Raw genomic sequence first — 20,696 nt, forward strand, 5'->3', positions numbered from 1 at the left:
TATTAGCAATCTGTAGTTGATGCATGTCTTGTTGCAGTTTCAATTTCTCCTCTTCGTCAATTGTTGGAATCTGCATCTTGCTTTCAGTTATCTTAACTTCACCTAAATATTTGTCACACTCACTGCAAGTATCTGATCTCGAATACCCAAAAGAAATATTAAAATGTGTGGTAAAAATAGTTCTATAAGTCTCAGGTGAAACTTGTAATTCACTGTATTTCTCCAGATACATACGATGCATCTGTTTTATATTTGGCTCTTCTGGTAGATATGTTCTTGTTCATCTTCTGAAGGGAATAGTGACTCTTTCTACCTTTATATGAAGCAATATGCTCAATGACAGATTTTTCTTTACTTTTGCTTAATTTATGCAGGCAAGTTGTGTGCTTACCTGTGCCATCGTTTGGTGATTTTCCTGCTTTCATGTAGCCTTGCAGAGTTTCAACTCTTCTCTTAGTTATGCCGTGTAGAGCTTGGAATGCCTTCCAGCACACTGGAATTTCTTCACACACACTATTTCTCAACACTCTAACCTTGTAAGTATAAGAGCAGTCGTTAAAACTCGCAGTCTCTTCGTCATTGTGTTGTCTTCTCCTTGCCACCTTTGCAACTGAAATTAGTCCACATAAATAACTGTTTTGCTCATCTATTGTGTTCATGTTGTTGAATGCAGAAATAATATTACGTCTTTCTTCAACAGAAATATTTTCAAAACACTTTAATCTAACACGCTTGCAATCACTACCAGTATAGTGAGAAACAAGCAAAAGTTTCTTAACTTCTCTCATTCTGCCACTCTTCTTAGTTGAATGTTCTTTATTCATATTGAATTTACAGCACAATGTAAATTGCTGAATTAATACTGAACTATTTCACACCACAAGATCAATCAAACAAAGAAAAACAGCTGGATCACTGCCAACGTAATTCGACAGCACGCTTACCAATATAAGGAAGGTGATCTCGTACCCATTTGGACCTTCTACGTTTTTCCTTGGTTTCTTGGACTCCCCTCGTTATTCCTCGGTTTCTTGTGGACCATACCCAATTTTCCATTGGACAGCATTTCTTAGAATGGCTACAGCACAGTGACTATCCACTGTATTCGACTGGCAGTTACACAGAACGTGCTTTATACACTCCTCTACAAGATGGCGGCAGTATCTCGATTTTAACAAACAATGGACATTCCCCGTTTTTTCCCTGCAGTCCTCAATTGATTAATATCCCTGGCCTGGGGGTTGGGTGTTTGTGTCATCCTTAACATTCTTTGCCTTACATTTAACATTACACTTCCGCAATTTCACTTACACGCAGGTTCCTCTCAAATGGTGAAAGTAGTGGCAAAAGATCTTCATAGGTCGACGCCACGAACAAATACCATTTTTAATTTTTTAAAAATACACTACATATTTCAGATAAAATTTCATGTTGGTCCATTTGAAACATGGTAAAAATCAAATAATATGACATTATGAAAATATGGCAATGTATCATAAGCTATTTAGCCTTTTTTTTCTGGTGATTGTGTATATACTAGACTACTTTCTTCTTTTCTTGTATAAATATTACATCTGGCTCATTGGCTGAATGCTCAGCATACTGGTCTTCAGTCCAGAGAGCCACGAGTTCGATTTCTGGTCAGGCCGTGCATGGTTAATTCCCTCTGGTTAGAGGACTGGGTGTTTGTATGAATTTTAATACACTTTTATTCATCTGCCTACAACACACCACTCTACCAACCATCACAGAAACACACAATAGTAATTACATACCTCCACATAGGGTTGGCATCGGGAAAGGCTTCCAGCCGTAAAACTTAACCATATCAACGGAAGTGCTGACGCCAAGAAAATTAGAAAAAGGCCAGAAAGAAGTATAAATGTTAAAGTTATACTTCGCCGTTGCGCCTGCAAGAACCGCTACGTGAAATATTTCAGCTTCGAACTTTGGCCGATAATTCATGCCTTTAATGATATTTGTGCTGTAGGTCAGTATTTCCCCCACAAAATTATCACACAGTGGTTTTTGCAGGCGCAACGACTATATCAGGATGTTGTTATACATGTAACATTGATTTTGTTTATCTGTAGAAATTGATACTGATTGTGTGTGTCCAACCCTTATCTAGTTTCTCTACGGAGTCGGATATGAAGTGGGATGAGTTTTCGTAGTAGCAAGGTTTTACGACTGGATGCACTTCCTCATGTCGACGTCATCAAAGGAATTCATCATCATCATCATCATCATCATCTCTTCACTCCAGCAAGTCGGGTGCAGTTTTTTGTGGGCCGCCTCAAGTTTGTCCTGTCTGTCCACAGATGTTGTTCATATATGCGACACCTGTTTACATCAATACTCGATACTGGATCACTGGAACACTGGATCAGAGTATGCTCGAGGAGTCCTGTGGGGATTCATTCTTTTTATGGGACCATACCATTGCACTCTCTTCAGTTACAGGGTCTCCAGCAAGTTTCTTTCCAATCCAAGCAGCTGTCGGATATCTACATACCATGGTGTAAGACCATATAGACTGGACACCTCTAAGAGATGGCCACCAGGCGGGCTCAGTTTGCCTTTAAATAACTAAAGTTTTTCTTCTAGGCTGATGGGTTATCACACATTAGTTGCTTTCTTCAAGGCACATGATTGTATCTTAAAGTGAAAATGTTGCTGTGTAGTACTTGAATAACTGTCCGGCTGCATGGCTAAATGGTTAGCGTGCTGGCCTTTGGTCACAGGAGTCCTGTGTTCGATTCCCGTCAGGGTCGGGAATTTTAACCAGGTTAATTTCCCTGCACGGGGGCTGGGTGTGTGTGTTTTCTTCTTCATAAGACCTGCACCTGGCAAGCCAAACCCGTCCTGGGATCTCCCGGCACTAAAAGCCATATGCCATTTCATTTACTTGAATAACTTCTCTGGACAAATCATGAAAGGTTCATGCAAAAGGTGGAATGTTTACTTTTTGCAGTCCTTCGCTTAGTAAACTCATGTCCTCATCCTGAAGTGGTATGACTCTTTTCAGGTACACCCCGAATGGAGGTGAGCGGCACGTACCATTTTAACCACGTACGAACCATCCCGCCAGTTTTAAATGTTTGGCATCGTGTTGGTAGATTTACTGGCTCGTAAAAGAACTCCAGCACCTCGGCTTCTCCGAAAACCGTCAAAAGCCGTTAGTAGGGCGTAAAAGCGATAATAATATTACATTTCTGGCAGTACCGGGAGTCTAACCTGGACCACAGAGGACGATAGCTACTGTAATAGTGCTAACCGTTATTCTACGGAGGCAGACAAAACTCGTTTCCTCTTCCTGAAGTGGTGCAGCTCTTTTCAGGCACACCCCGAATGGAAGGTGAGTTGCATGTACCACATACCAGCTCTCCTGCCATTCTTAAATTTCTGGCAGTACCAGGTATCGAACCTGGGCCACCAAGGACGGCAGCTAATAATGTTTACAGTTATGCGACGGAGGCAGGCATAGCATAGGGTGAACCCTCTTACGCCTTCAGCATTGAACCAGAAGTACTGAAGAAACAAACTTTATCCATGATGTTTGTTTACAGCACTCTTCACTTCTCGTTTCTGTACCTTACATTTCTTCGCTTATACCAAAAAAATAAGCATTGTGTACGACCACCACTCCGTGTCAAGAAATTTGTTGAGCATGCACAGATGGGGAAAGAACATTTGTCTAATGTTACCCTTAACCATGCTAGTTCATATCCAAGTCCTCTCTGTCAGTGACATAATTGCCCTTCTTTGATCCGTTTTCACTTTTTATTAATGTTATGTTACTTACTATAAGAGTGCTATCAACCCCATTCTAACTTGACAATGGAATTCAACCATGATGAGAAATAACAGCACTTTTAAGGATCATGAAAATGAATATCATTTGTGTATAAACTCTGATTTATGTTTTGATTTCAGTTCCCATGGAAGCTGCTACAAGAAAGATGAAAATGTTGCCTGCCATGCATCATATCCTGGAGGACCACAAGTTCTTGATATTTTGATAGCTGAACTGCTTGTTAGCATACTGACTTACCTGACTTGTTTCAGTAACTTGGAGAAAATTTTAAAAAAATATTTGAAGTATAGCAGAACAAAATGTGTTTTATTGATTAACCCTGACTGCCTTTGGTTACTACCTGTACTTTCCTTGACTTATTCACCAACCAGTAAGTTTTAGGTGGTTTGTGCACAGGGGCCATAATGAGAATCTTCACGTGCTCAACAATACTCACATCTAGTACTTTGACTGATGTCCTTTTACAACATTATATAGTCTCCAGGTCTTAGAATCTTCCAGGTATTTATTTAACATTTGGCAATTACATATCACAGTTGGCAAGAGATTTAAATAATAATGACATATCGGTTCTGAAGAGGCCTCGTGCAGGTATTTAGATTTGACACACATGCGCTTAGAATTCATCCCAAAGGTCTGAAGACAGCACATGCACATTGAGTCCCCAAGTCAGGGGATTTAATCAGTAGGTTAAAATCCCCAACCTGGCTGGCTGTATGCTGAATAGTCTGTTCAGGAGCACAATGTCAGCAGTCGCAGAGTAGGTTTCGGCCTACAAAATGACAACGGGTCTGCATGTCTATATTTGGGAGACGGAGAAGGGCTGGTCCCCACCGTTGGTTGTCTTGAAAATGGTTTTCCATTCTCCTGTACTAAGGCGAATGCTGGGGCAGTTCCTAGTTTAGGCTACGGCCTCCAACCCCCTCACATTCTCCATGCATCTCCTTCACCATAACAAATCTCCTGGCCTGAGATTCATCGTCACCATCTAGGAGGCCCTTCTCCTCCTCCAAGGGAGGATGAAAACATTTAGTATTAGTAGCAGTAGTGGGGACACAACAAATGGATTCTAGGGGAAGAATGTGTCCCCACTTATGGAGTCCTCCATTTGTCCTCATCCTATATAGAGTGGACTGTGTTCTCTGAGGCAGATCAAAACCACTTTGTTTCATTGTGATGCATGTTATATTGTGGTACTGCCATGGAGATTTTTCAACCCATTCTTGTTTCCAGATTCTGCAGTAATTTGAAATTACTGTCTGTCAGATGTCTTTTCATTTTAACTAGTGGCTTTCACAATTGCAGCCTACTGATTAGAGCTGTGGTAATGTTCTGCTGTATTAGCTGCTGGTCAGTGTTGTTCACTTACGTAGGTTTAACCCGAAGATACCCTACAAGTGTCCCCTGAGTGGTGTTCCACTATCAGGATTCAAACTGGCTCACCACGGTCTCCAGACCATAACAAACCAAGCAACTAATTCTCGGAAATCAGGCACTCCTTGAGATCTCCCAGCTAATTGACATAATCTCTAACATGAAGGGGTATAAGGTAAATAGTCCTTTTAAGGCAATCTTCTTTCTTTAATTTTTATTTTACAATCTGCTTTACGTTGCACCGTCACAGATTGGTCTTATGGCGATGGTGGGATGGTTAAGTAATCGTCTGTGGCCTTAATTAAGGTACAGTCCCAGCATTTTCCTGGTTTGAAAATGGGAAGCCATCTTCCATGCTGCCGACAGTGGGGTTCGAACCCACTATCTCCCAAATGCAAGCTCACAGCTGTGCGCACCTAACCGCATGGTCAACTCACTTCTTCTTGTTCCTTCTCCTCTCATAAGGTTGACAACCATTGTAAAATAAGTTCTCCTATTTTGAGTTTCCCATATCAAAGTTGCCATGTCATAGATGTTGGACTGTCAGAGGTTCTCATGAAAGGAATAAAGAATTATTTAAAATAGGATGCTGGGAAGGTCTGCCTTGCCAATACACCTTTTGTTAATCAATCTTATTAAAAACTTCGTTCATGTTTCTAGAAATTCAAACATTCTCTTCCTCTGCTATACCATAAATTTATTTCATGATGTTACATGATGTACAGGGAAAGGGAAGAAATATAAGACAAAGATACATGAAAATCCACAGCCTCTTTTCCAGTCATTCGACCGGGTCAGGAATGTATTGAATGAAGCCCCCATCTAGCGGCAAGGATATGAACTGTGCCGAGTTCCGAAGCCCGTCGCACTCCTCTGGGGCAATGATTAATGAATGGCAGATGAAATGATATTGGAGTGTGTTTCTGGAATTAAAAATGACGGGGAAAACCGAAAAACCTGTCCTGCCTCCGCTTTGTCCAGCACAAATCTCACATGAAGCGACCAGGATTTGAACCACAGAAGCCAGCGGTGATAAGCTGGCGTGCTCCCACCTGAGACACGGAGGCTCACAAAGATAAATGCAGGTGGTAAAAGATTAGGATCACAGGACCAAGGAGAAAAGTATCCGGCATTCTTCTTATCTTAAGATGTCCCCTCAATGAGTGTTGATGTTAGCCCTACTGATGAAGCTGGGAAGCAGAAACAAGTTCATCAAGCTGAGAAGAGAGAGATGTAGAACAACTGGGATTGATGAGGAGAAAGCCTGTCTACTTGAAGATGCAGAGATTGTCCTTGTCTTATGTTTCCATGTTCATCCTCTTCTATTTTTGTTGCTCCCTCTTCACACATAGACTTGCCATTGTGTTCGTTCTTTAATTTGTGTTCCTTTCTTATACCCTCTCTCCTATCCCTCCGTAGCTCCCACCACCCCTCCCTCAACAGATCTAACCATATATCTCAAGTCAAATCATGAACTTCCATTGGCTTCTTGTCTGACCAGGCTGAAAGTGCTTTCATAATCCTCTAAAATTCAGTGCCAATATGGCATGCAATGCAAAAGTGTAGCCTCTTCCTCCTCTTTCTGTGACTCTGAATGAACAAACACTTCATGTTATGGAGATGCGTATGGTGTCGCTGGTCACTTGGCCTGGTCCGGCTAGATCATGTCACCAACATAGAAATCCGGAAAATCATGGCAGTTGCCCTGATGGTAGACAAGATGTGTGAACAACTTCGGTGGTATGGCCACGTAGTGCGTAGAGAAGGTACATCTATTGTATAGATGGCACTTCGTATCACGCCATCTGGAAACAGGCAACATAGTCGGCCCAAGAAACACTGGCTTGATCGCCTTCAAGAAGACGTGCTATGTTTATCTTGGCCCAAACAATGTGTTTTTTAGAACCAAATAAAGATTGGCTTGCAAAACAGTGGACCCTACTCCATTGCAGGACAAACACTAAGATGATAAAATTGCCTGCCTTAATGCATTAAAATCTACAGCATGTATCTTCTCTACTATCGAGAGTTTCTTTCATGCCATTATATGGACTACTTAAGAGAGACAGAAATGACAGACAAGTTAGTGAAGTCAACACCAAAGAACTTTGCCTTTAAAAATAAATAGTGCAGAACTTTTCAAATATTCCTCTGAAGGAAGTTACTTTCATACAACTCCTGACAGCATGGAGTTATGGAGAAATTGAGTAAACATAATAATTACTTGTGAAGAATACCTTTTTTTTTAGTCATAATTAATATTTGTAATTTATTTCTTGAAATAAAATTGTATTTGATATTCATCATGTTGAGAGTTAACTACGTTGGACCCCCAACACTCCCCAAGGAAATAAATAATGAAGCCAAGGATACATAGAGATGATGCAAGATAATACTTTGGATCCGTCTCGACACTCAAGTAAAAAAAAATTGATACTCGCATATTATCAGAAACAAATATTAGTACCAATAACATCATTAGTTATTGGCAATACTGTGCCAGCATTTTCAAACCTGGAGATCATGAGGAACAAATTGACAATCAATAAAACCTTGAAACCTGTTATACATGGATGGGTTATGTAAATATTAGGAACTAGAATATAGACTCATAACGAATATGTAAATAAACCTGCAAAACGTACCCATCACTGACGAGCCAGTAGTTGGCAATGTCACAGATTTCTTTTTCTACCCAATATTGACATGTAAGCTGTAATTTTTAAGTCTGATAACAAAACTGGCAACAGCACTAAATGCAGGTCAATGGTGATTGATTGATCAGCCTGAGAATCCTTTACTAAGAGGCTCTTTGTACACTATTAGTGGCCAGTCTGTCTGGTGCAAGAATCCAGCTGAACAGCAGTTTTGGAACACACAATTTCCAGGATAGTCCTTTAGAATTATAAAGAAAATGCCCTTTTACAAAACTGAATTTTAAGTCACATGCCAGACTATATATTGTGATGGGACTAATCATTTACACTTTATTATGGTTTTTAGTGCATAAAGCATATGCAAGATCAGTAAATACCTGTGAATTAATGGGTACCATTTCTGGAATATGTGCTTTAACACGTAGAACCATTTGCTGTGTTACACGGATAACCAAGTGGAATTTCCAGAAAGAAAATGAAAACTACTTTTGAATGTGTTTGATCCCTGATATCAGAAGTTAACTCAGTTTGTAACCAAGGTCTTTGTCAAAATTATTACTGTTCTTACATAGGCCTCATTCGAACGTATATCCATTCAGGTTTTCTTCAAAAACTATGAAGTTATCAGTATGTACCAATATTGTAACATGTTCCTTCAAGTGCTCCTATAGGGCAACTTTTCAGCAAATGCAAAGGTGTACCTACTAAAACAAACTACAATATCACAGATCTCAGTGCTACTATTGATTAGCCGGAAAATGGTGGAATTGGTGGTTGGTCAAAAGGGATGTGTTTTTTGTACATTGTTGTATGTATAGAGGATAAGTGCCATTCCAACTGCATAATTGAAGGGTAATTTTGTGTAGTGATACAGGTGTTGAATTCATAGGTGGTTATAAGAGACATACAGTTTGCACATGGTTTTGTTTACATTGTGTATAGAGGATAAGAAGTGCTATTTCAACCATGTTATTCAAGTATATCCACATTCTTTAACAAGCTATTCATGTTGTGTAGTGTATATAATATATATATATATTTTCATAAGGTAACATTTAACAAAATCGGTTGTTCGTGCTGCATACCGGGTGTAGATCAAATTATATTGTCGCAACCACTTAAACTTTTAAAATTGCGTGAGATAGAACTTTAAGGGGGAAGTGAGTAAAGAACATGCACTGAAAAAACTTCAGAATCAAAGACCAAAAACTGTTGTTAGCATGAAATATTTCCAAGCAAAATTTGTGGTTAGTCAAGATTTCTTTCCAACCAAAAGTGGCGAGCCCATTCATGTCCTCTGAAAAAATCCTTAACAAACAACTGATGCAATTCCGACAGTTGTTCCATATCAACCTTCTTAACATAAAATTATATTCCCCAAAGATAGAAATTCTGAACAAAGGTTACAACATGCATTGGAGAGGGATGAGGAAAAAGGGTGTGAACAAGATTTGAAATCTTCCATTGGTGGCTTCAGAGGATGCTTGGAAGGAAGTAGGTGGCTCCATTTACTGTTGTAATGAAGGATGATAATGCTCTATTTATTAAAAACAGATGTTAGTGGTAGATTTGATGATGTGTATTTTGAAGTGCCTAATTTTTTGAGTGCAAAAATGTTTTATGGGAATCTGTGCACACCCACCGAGAAGTTTAAGGGGATATTGGAGTGCGAAGAAAAAGGGAATCTGGAGTGCAACAGGTGGATAATAGTGCTGATGAATAATCTTTCCAAGTACAGTGAGAACATACTTCCTCCTGTGATAGGATTTGTTTGGATCCTGAGAGTAGATGGATGTAGTGAGACAGGAAAGTAAAGATCCCTCTAGATCAATTTGAATTGTCAGTTTCAACTCGTCTGCAGCAATTCACCAGAGTTTCTAATGTGGGAGCCTATTAGTTAGTTAAAAAAAACTAATCACGGCTATCTCATCATCTATTACTTGACAGAATAGGTTCGTAAGAATGGTATTAAAGCTTGCTGAAAATTTCACCAGAAATGCCTTGTATCCCACAGCTACCGGTATCGTGAGGCCGGAAGTTGCTCTAGTTAAGCGCATTTATCATAAAATTGTTAGAAATGTTACAAATTGTAGGTACTCTTATTTCCGAGGGGACAATCCATTTTTATAATAGTGGATTAATAGGCATGTGCCTAATGCTTACTTTAACACACTTCGAGATTTCTGGCAGTTCTGCCTTAATATTATTTTGTAATTGCTCATTTAGGCAAAGCTGTTTGGTAGATATCTATTGCATGAGGTATTCGCTTACATGTTTCGTTATGCCAGTATTGTGTAATAACAGTTTAAATGAAGCACAGGTTATTACTTATTCTAAGTAATGTGATCCATCTGATTCGCATGCATTAGTTAGTAAACTTATTCTGGTATATTCAGCATCATTTCAATTATTGCCTACAAAGTACAGGTTTTGTTACGTCAATCGTCGAGTTCCTGGAGGAAAGTAATGCAATATGCAAAGGTTTCGCATCGAAGTGAAGTTATTTAGATTACGCCCTAAACGTAAGCAGACGGCAGTTGACCAGCCTAAGTCATCCACCATTTTTGTTTTGATATTTCGGTGTGAGATCAAGACCGACTCTAATCCTCAGACTGTAATATTTAATAATATTTAAAAAAACATGGCGACTGAAGTAGCCGGATTGCTGGTATTAGCTATCACGTAAATATCCTATAAACGGCGGTAATTTAACAAATGTAACATCATACGGAAAATCACTTTTTTCACGTGAGAAAACGCTTCGCCAACAAGTACGCACCAAATATAATAAACTAGAATCACATATATTCTACTACAAAAGAGTAAAACAAGCTTATTATTTATAAATTTCAATCAGGCAAGTAACGGTTTCTGTTACTCTGCATTGACTCACATTATCGCTCGTAGTGGCAGAAAAAGTCAAACTGCTAATCTAATCGACCGGATAAAGACAATTAAGAAAATGATTGTAAGTTTTACGAAGAAATAAAGAATATATTCTCATATTTTATTATATTGTATTTAGCTAAAATTCCTAGCTCATATCCCTAGCATATTTTCAACATTCAGTTGCTTGCCTGAAGCAGGAACAGTGAATGTTTAAAAATATATTAGTACTCATAAATATAAATAGGCCTACCTACTCATAGTTACAATACTCACCTGTTTAGTTCTATAATCCTCTAAACACTTGCAAAAATTGTATTCGTTTCACAAGTGCTTCTGTTTGTTAATTAGGTTTTATGAAGAAAGAGAGCAATGTATTTATTTCTTCTTCCCCCGTTAGAGGCTGCCAAAAAGACAAAGCTTACATATAAAAGTTGATTGACAACTACAAGGGTCGTATAAAATGTCTATAAATAATTTCTTTTTAGAATGCACTCTTATTTTGTGAAACTTAACTGATGATTATTTATGAAACATAAAATAGCTTGCAAATGGACAAATTTTTTACCTAGGTCGAATACCTGCGTACGAGAAAATCAAACCGTTGGAGCATGGTTGGAGGCATTGTTTTCTGATTCGCGGCGCATTCGCAGAATTGCCCGTCTTCCCTTTTACAATCGTTGGTGGCTTTATGTGCGTTGCCTACGAGATATACACGGCCGGGACATAGCTACTAATTTGTCGCTGAAAAAGTGGCCCATCCGTGTTCACGGTTTCGCCGCTAGATGTCAGGTTTCCATTTTGTTCTTGGCGGACTTTAACATTGTGATATGCGGAGTAATTGTGATACTGTGTTGATTTTGTGCAATTTATTGTGAATATTGTTTCTGTCGGTGAGTGTCTGTGAGGTTGAGGAGAAGATGCACTGTTGTGTACCTGTCTGTATTTCCCTACCGAGTGCGGTTTAAGGGAGAAATGGAAGCAAACTATTTCTAAGCAAGGTGATAAATAGTAGAATCTCTTTAGGTACCTAGCAATTCTTCTCATAAAACAGATTTCAATGTAAGCACACCAATCAAATTTCCTTCTGTTTTCATTGTGTATCCTGTTCAAAAACAGGAAAATGTCAAACGCAGGAAGCGTCCAGCTCCCAAAAATGATGTATTGCCATCAAAATTTAGTAAAAGTTCCGATTGAGATAACGATGAACATACCATATCTTCATACGTCAGCCACAAACGAAAAATGGAATACAAGTCTCGTTTCTATATCAAGGAAAGTTTACGAGTATTTCTGTTAAATCTAAAAAATATACGGATGAGAAAATTAAATACCATACCAGATTACAGAAAAAAATCTGTAAATTGAGAAGTATTATACGGGTAATGAAATCAGAAAAAAAGTTTTACGGTATCTGAACTTGACCAAAAAGGAAACCAAATTGAAAAGCATGCTAAAGTTGGACATTTAGGAGCTTTATTCCTGTTAGAACGAATTTAATTTTCTTCTTCTTTCTTCACCCGTTTAGCCTCCAGGGTCGGTTTTTTCCCTCGGACTCAACGAGGGATCCCTCCTCTACCGCTCGAGGGTAGTGTCCTGGAGCACCAGACTTTGCGTTTGGGGGATACAGCTGGGAAGGATGACCAGGCCTCGCCCAGGCAACCTCACTGCTATGCCGAACAGGGGAGGGATGGGAAGATTGGAAAGACAGGCAGGGAAGAGGGAAGGAAGCGGCCGTGGCCTTAGGTACTATCCTGGTGGTGATGGTGGTGGTGATCATTGTTTTAAGAGGAAGTACAACTAGGCAACCATCCTCTATTTAACACTAATCAGAGAGAAAATAGGGAAGGGATCCGACACTTCGAAAAATGAAGATATCGACCAAAGGAAGACAAGGGCCACGAAGGGCGTGAAAATGAAAGACTCCCTATCCCTCGCAAACCTAATAGCGTCGGGGTCGGAAAAGAACAAGAGTTGACCAGAGAGGTCGGATAGGACAGATGAAAGTGAGGAGCCTGGCACAAGTAAGTGGAAGCAATGCCATGACTCAGCGGAGGGCCCCGTGGTCGCCAACCCACGCTCCAAAGTTCAGAGCCCCTGGGGCTACTATCCTGGCATTTGCCTGGAGGAGAAGTGGGAAACCACGGAAAACCACATCGGGGATGGCTGAGGTGGGAATCGAACCCACCTCTACTCAGTTGACCTCCCGAGGCTGAGTGGACCCCGTTCCAGCCCTCGTACCACTTTTCAAATTTTGTGGCAGGGCCGGGAATCGAACGTGGACCTCCGGGGGTGACAGCTAATCACACTAACCACTACACCACAGAGGCGAACACAAATTTCATTTTACGGGAAGAAAAAAAGAGAAATACTGTGAAACGACGCTACATATTTGCGTAACGGGCATAACATCGCTCACCAAACAGCGGCTTCAGGACGAATAGAAGTACATAGTGTGACGACTTCTGTTGTTTGATATGTTCCTACACTACGCGGCGCTGGTGTAGGTAAACAGGGATCAGCTGTCCCTGAACATGTGATTTTAAATGAGATCTGATGTGACTTAATTCGAAATTTATCGTTTAAATAAATTATTTAAAACCATCTGTTTATTATTGTTATGTTTCAGGACTGTGCATTCTCTTTACTGACCGCTGACTGTGTTTATGTGCGATCTGTGTTTCGTGCAAATTAAGATTATAGTGTTCCTTGTTTTGAAAGTAATATGTGACAAATTCGCAGGAAATATTTTACATTTAGTAATGATTTAATGACATTACTTCTGAAATTGGTTCGTCAGTGTCTTAACGAATATGTCAAACGGGTATGTGTGTGTATAGAGCTATTTCATTAATTCACTACAAAATCAAACTCAGTTGCAATTATCAGCTGTAACCTTTAAAAAACACATGTTCGACTGTTCGTGTACATGCTGCGTAATATAAACACAATAAAACTCTGCAGGCACCCACATGATGTTACGTACCGGTATGTCATACATATGTAATTCCTACATAACTACTTAAGTTAAACTATATATATATACATGCTCAGCACTCCACCCCATCAATCAGTTAACTGGACATCTTGGACATTTTCCGGGTATGTTTTGCGGTTGTACAAGCTTGCATTTCTTTCCGTACTTCTTTTGTTCGGAAATAAAATCGGCATCGTATGTAATGAAAAATTAATTTTGGAACCAAGTCCTGAGCATGTTCACTACAGCACCCAAGTGTATAAGAAACAGTAACTGAAGGTAAACTATCCAGGCATCTGTGATATACTTCACCCCATATGCTTCTTGTACACTAATATTTCTCACAACAACTTCCTCTACATGAGAAAACATCAATAATAATTTACTCGATGGATAAATAAGATAGTTGGATGCGTTAAAATATTCTTCTAGACTTGTTAGGCCCTCTGTATTGTTTTGCATAGAACCAATACATGCTGTACAGCCTATCACTTCGCTTGCATGTTTAACAATATACCCACAGAACTGATGAATGACATTAATTTTTGAACTGGTGAAAGGAGCTATTTGTTCATCTTCCCTACTTGATAATGGTGGACCGAGCTAGTTGGCCGTGCGGTTAGGGGCATGCGGCTGTGAGCTTGCATCTGAGAGATAGTGGGTTCGAATCCCACTGTCGGCAGCCCTGAAGATGGTTTTCCGTGGTTTCCCATTTTCACACCAGGCAAATTCTGGGGCTGTACCTTAATTAAGGCCACGGCCGCTTCCTTCCAACTCCTAGGCCTTTCCTATCCTATCTGTGTAGGTGCGACGTAAAGCAACTAGCAAAAAAAAAAAATGTGGCTGATCAAAGGTAAGCGTGCTGTAATTTTTTTCCTGAGCTGTACTTGTGATTTTGGCATTCTCTTTGACAACCAGCTTTTGCTATGGCTCTAATCTGACTGAAAAATGATGTTAAGGGTACTATCATTTTAAGGCAGATGTTTATGTGGGATAGCCTTCGACCACTTTGAGAATAGAGTGGGATCTTTTGGGGGTGAAACAAAATGACGCTTATCATTCGAATGTTTATTGTAACCCGAATTACAACCCGGGACATTGCAAGTTGTAGGCATATTCACATGCGGTAGTAAATTGAAGCATATGTCTAAGTATACGTCCTACTTCTCAAATGCATAATCTTTTTCACTTTTCAGTTCATGAAAAGTTAATGCCAGCTATTTTGCACTTATACAACTGGAGAATGTATAAAACTACTGAAAAAGACCACAAACTGTTTGCACACTTCCACAGTAAGCCGACGAAAAGAGCGCGTACTTGGCCCTTTTATCGACAGCAGCGCTGCAGGTGGCGGAGAACATGTACACCGTGTCTGTTAACATATGATTCAGAGGGAGTCGTCACACTATTCATTTCTATTCGTCCTGAGCGGCTTCAATACGAATGTAAAAATATCAGATGTGCGGAGGAAAAGATTGGATCGCTGATAATAGGTGAATGGGCGATTAAACCCAAAGTTATTTATGACCGCAATCTCGATCCGCTTATCGGATACTCTGAGGCACAATTAAAGGAATAGGTAAGAAGTGACAAACTCGCTATCAGAATTCTGTGCTTCTTTCGTGAATTACTTATTTCGTTTAAGCCAACGAGCTAGAATAACATAGAGGGGCTGTATACCTGACATCAGCGCTCCCTGCTTGAAGCAAGTTGATAAGGGGCAGCCATGTTAACGGTTGTCAAAACAAAGCGAATTGGCGCGAGAGCATATGTTGAGGTGACAGGGAGATCGCGCATGCCAATTTAATTCCCTAAGTTTTAAGAAGTGAAAACATAGATTCTCGCTTTCAAGAATGCCAGCCGTAAGCTCAGCGTATGGTTGTACTAATCGGAGTAATAAAACCAAGGATATATCGTACTTTAATTAAATATTACTGAATTATAGCCGAGATTCCTTTTTGTAATTTCTGTTTGTAATTAAATCAATTTTATTGTTTACTTGGCGAAAGTACGGATAGCCAATGTAATTATTTGTCGAATTTTGTTTCATATTTCGTTTAAAAGGAATTAACTGAACAATGCGTTGTGAGGGCGAAAAGAGATAAAATGGTATCCCACTCAATTCAGTTGCTTATGCTCTGTACATTTCCAGCCCTATTTAATTTTCATTCACATTTACAAATAAAGGAAATGGAACGCCCACCACCAAGAAAACGTAACCACAAAAAATCACTTATTTCGTTCAAACGTACACCAAGTATGATAAATACAGCATTTTACTGCTATTTTTGAAATGTATACAGCCTTTATTGTAGATGTCTGTTGCCTTGGTTTTTAAAACTATGCCACACTTCATAATGGACAACTTTCAAGCTAGTAATCCCAGTATGATATGGTAATGGGAGAAACACGATATCCCCCCTATATTATAATAAATAATTACACTAAACGATTATTGTGGTAAAGTATCCATGGGCCGCGTCTGTGGTGCACTTGTTAGCGTGAGCAGCTGCCACCCCTGGAAGCCCGGGTTCGATTCCCAGCTCCGCCACGAAATTTGAAAAGGGGCACGGGGGCTGTAACGGGATTCTATCAGCCTGGGGAGGTCAACTGAGTAGAAGTGGGTTCGACTCCCACCTCAGCCATCCTCGAAGTGATTTTCCGTGGTTTCCCACTTCTCCTCCAGGCAAATGCCGGGATGGTACCTAACTTAAGGCCACGGCCGCTTCCTTCTCCCCCCCACAAGGCCCCTGTTCAGCATAGCAGGTGCAGCCCTCCCTCACAGTTGTATCCCCCGACCCAATGTCTCACGCTCCAGAACACTGTCCTTGAGGTGGTAGAGGTGGGATCCGTCGCTGAGTCCGTGGGAAAAACCAACCCGTGAGGGTAAACAGATTAAGAAAGGAACACAGTACTCATGAGGATGCAATAATTTTAAAAATATTAACAGAATGAGGTTGTAACCTATTATAGGTCCCTATGATAAGGTTTCCTGTCATAAATATTTATGTCCATCGTTTTTATTCTAATTTACGCTTAACCACTACAGCCAAGCAGGGTAACGCTCTTGTTCCGATTTCGAGGCCTATTCGTACAGTATGTCACTGTGCGATGATTTCGAACTACCCTACAATCAACTGATTGTGATGTTGGCCTCGTGCCGCAATATGGCGGTATTTGCTTTCATGCTTCAAGCTTTCGGCAACGGACTTTAATTCTCCCCCAGCGATTCTAAAATGCGCATTTTCTACACTTTTCGTCATTTAAAGGCCATGCCCCCTTGCTTGTGTGACAACAGGAAACATGGCGGACGTTCGTTCTATTAGGTTCACCCAGGCAGCGCTTCCGCCTTTCTATGTTATTCTAGCTCGTTGGTTTAAGCATATCGTAAGAAATACGTTGTAGAAAATAAGTCAAACAATTGCTCTTGGTCTATCTATGATCTCATATCTGTTTGCTGCCTTCTGAAATTACTAGTTTTAATGAATTTTTATAGTTTTTCATATTCGAACATGTTGCAATGAGCGGGCGAGACAGATTAGTAAAGTGAACTCTAGCGGCACTTGCCGGAAGTATCTCGTGGACGAGTCTAGTGTGCTGTATTTCCCGGCCTTGTGTACCTCGTAGGCAACGGTATGTGTCAGTTCATTATTTTCAATTGGCGAGTTGGCAGACCTTTAAATAACCAAGACAAGACAAGAGTTGGTGGACCTGCATAACAGTTATGGCTCCTCGTTGTGTGTTATGTTATAGAATAAAATTGTGAATTGCATGCTTGAAACTCATGTACTATGCATCGTCAACTTAGAAAATGTGTACCTTTTTGTGCTTTCGCATATGAGGGAACATTGCCGAATGCCATTGCAGTACATTTCTGTCATAATACAAAAAATACAATCTTAAAAAGAAATGTGGTTGGTTATATGCCGTCGAGAAGACGTAGAAGTAACGTGACTTCTTTCCGATCCTTTAGTTCTGAACATAGCAAAGTAGATCCTGACCCTTGTACTGAAAGTGATTCAGCACTTGAGGTAGTTAGAAATAAAATCTTATTTAACTCTGTGTTAGATGGCTCGACTATCAATTCAAGTTGGACATCGAGAAAAGTTACTTTTGAGAAGAAGTTGAGGAAACAGTTAAAGAAAATTCAAAATCAGGATGGTAATGTTAAAGATATTTCGTTAGCTGTGAAGTATTTGAATAACGCAAGTGACTTGCCTGTGATATCAATTGATCATGAGAAGAAAGATGATCCCCCTGTTCAGCTACCATTTGGGGATCTTGGGCATAGAGTTATTAGTAAAACAAATGCTGTGTTGAAACTTTCACCTGAAGAGGAGGAGGAAGTAGAAGAAAACAAAAGGATACGGAACTGGATGAGAGATTACGAATTTTATGATGAGAGTGAATCAAGGCCTTGGCAGTTGAATTATGGTACAGCTGATACAACAGTACCCATAAGTAATGTTCCATGTGGTGGGTGTGGAGCTCTTCTACATTGTCAGGTAACAAATCCTCACTTGCATAAAACTTGTGTATAGTGGATAAATGATCCAATATAGGCCCTAATTTTACTTGCAATAATACAACCGTCCTCTTTGAACATTTGGCCATGCTGCTGTTCTGCAATAGCAGGAACAGTCTTGAGACAGTATCATATGGAGGAAATTGGCATTCTAACGACATTGACATCACTCTTAGGGCTGGCAGTGTGTGGTGTTACTTCCTGTGTGAGCCTCACTACTTAGCTCTTTGCTACCGCCTTCTCCATTGCTAGCTACAACAACAATGCATGCAATCATTAACATTCAGAAGATGGTCCTTGGATTGTATCCCAATGCATACCCCATATCCCAGCTCATTACCTACATAATAAATTAAAATTGGTGTGACTTCCCCCTGGCATTTTGAATCTAGAGATTTGTGTTACTTTGAAGTTAAGGGCATAATAGTCTCTGGTAAGACCCCAACTTGAGTATGGGACCTTCACCAGGTTTATCTGATGTGAGAACTGGAAAAACTTTAAAGAAAAGCAGCTCGATTTGTTGTGGGTGATTTCTGACAAAGTAGTAGTGTTACAAAAATGTTGTAAAGTTTGGGCTGGAGAGACTTGGGAGAAAGAAGACGAGCTGCTTGGCTGAGTGGTACATTCCATGCTGTCAGTGGAGAAATGGCTTGGAATGACATTAGTAGACAAATAAGTTTGAGTGGTGTACTTAAGAGTAGGAAAGATCACAATATGAAGATAAAGTTGGAATTCAAGAGGACAAATTGGAGCAAATATTCGTTTATAGGAAGGCGTGATAGGGATTGGAATAGTTTACCAAGGGAGATGTTCAATAAATGTACAAATTCTTTGCAGTTATTTAAGAAAAGACTAGAAAAACAACAGATATGGAATCTGTCACCTGGGTGACTGCCCTAAATGCAGATTAGTGGTGATTGGTTGATTGAATTGAAATTCAGTGTCATTGATAATAATAATAATAATAATAATAATAATAATAATTTCATGTGGCTATTTTTAGCTGAGTGCAGCCCTTGTAAGGTAGACCCTCTGATGAAAGTGGGCAGCATCTGCCGTGTGTAGGTAACTGCGTGTTATTGTGGTGGAGGATAGTCTTATGTGTGGTGTATGCGTTGCAGGGATGTTGGGGACAGCACAAACAGCCAGCCCCCAGGCAATTGGAATTAACCAATGAAGGTTAAAATTCCCGGCCTGGCCAGGAATCGAATCCGGGAACCTCTGAACCGAAGGCCAGTACGCTGACAATTTAGCCAACAAGTCAGACAGTGTCAATGATAAACCCTCCCTTATATTTAATAGAATGGTGGTCATGATTTAGGAGTCAAGGCTTTATGGTATGACACCATGAATACCTGGTTTGAATACTATGGTAGAAGAATTTTCACGATCAGAATGTTGGAAAGGTGATGGTATATGATTTCTTATCATTCTATTGCATGCCAAAAACCTGGATTTAATTCCAAACTCCTCCATCAGTGTTTATATGGAGAGAGGGCATATGACACTGTCGGATGAGGATGTTAAGCCTTAAAGGCAGACCCCTTGGTGTTATTAGACAGGGGTAGGCTATGTGCTAACCCAGTGGTGGCGATAAGGTGGTGAGGGGTCATTTGACACATTAAGCAATTTTTCAATGCTACAGCACGTAGCGAAGACCTGTGCAGCACTGCGTAGAAGTGTGATGTCATAAAACCATAGTTGTGCACATGTGTAATTGTTCCATTGGTGAAAGTGTTATTTTATAGTATTGAATCAAAATCTCAAAAACCTCTGCTATGTGCTAACCCCAGGTTTCACCCTCTCCGTACCGCATTATCTTTCATCCAGACATGTAGGTCGCCCATGGATGTCAACTAGAACGATCTACAACAGAATAATTTAATATATCTCTACTCTCAGAGCTGGCTGTACATTTGCCACCCATCAGCACATATCTTCGTACCAGGAAGTAAAGACATTAGTAAATTTAAAAAAGAACTGATCTCAATAGCTGCAGTAGCTTAAGTGCAGCAAGTATTCAGGAGATAGTGGGTTTGAACCCCACTGTTGGCAGCCCAGATGATGATTTTTTGTGGTGTTCCATTTTCACATCAGGCAAATGCTGGAGCTATACCTTAATTAAAGCCACGGCTGCTTCCTTCCCATTCCTAGCCCTTTCCTGTCCCATCATCGCCATAAGATCTATCTGTGTCGGTGTGATGTAAAGCAACTTGAAAAATATATATATCAGATAGTAGAAAATTCAGATGAAGCGCAAGTAATACAACAAAAGAAACCACTTAAAAACTACACCAAAAAGGTCCACTCTATACCACACAGAGCTGTTAGGTAATATCGATCGTAAGCATTAATTATTACCATTGTTAGATGTCTGGCTAATCAAGAAACAAGACGAGACAAAATCAGTAATTAGTTAACTTGTCAATGTACTCATAACACCTTCTTCAGTGAGCGTAA

At 39.9% G+C, this 20,696-nt stretch overlaps 1 protein-coding gene and 1 pseudogene across 2 annotated transcripts in view; both read left to right on the plus strand.

Moving 5' to 3' along the window:
* The window catches only part of LOC136884968 (CCR4-NOT transcription complex subunit 3 pseudogene), a 48,309-nt pseudogene extending 44,202 nt beyond the window's left edge, over positions 1–4,107 (plus strand).
* A 13,181-nt stretch (positions 4,108–17,288) lies between these two features.
* The window catches only part of LOC136885073 (nitric oxide-associated protein 1), a 38,220-nt gene continuing 34,812 nt past the window's right edge, over positions 17,289–20,696 (plus strand). The window contains exon 1 of one of the 2 annotated variants that reach the window (XM_067157488.2): positions 17,289–17,344. Coding sequence is in view for 1 of the 2 variants with exons in the window: in XM_067157487.2 (XP_067013588.2) it covers positions 17,503–18,216 (714 nt within the window). In the remaining variant the exon portion in view is untranslated. The other variant, XM_067157487.2, reaches the window with a different exon arrangement.

The sequence above is a fragment of the Anabrus simplex genome, chromosome 13, assembly GCF_040414725.1.
Source record: "Anabrus simplex isolate iqAnaSimp1 chromosome 13, ASM4041472v1, whole genome shotgun sequence".
In the NCBI taxonomy this organism is placed as follows: domain Eukaryota; kingdom Metazoa; phylum Arthropoda; class Insecta; order Orthoptera; family Tettigoniidae; genus Anabrus; species Anabrus simplex.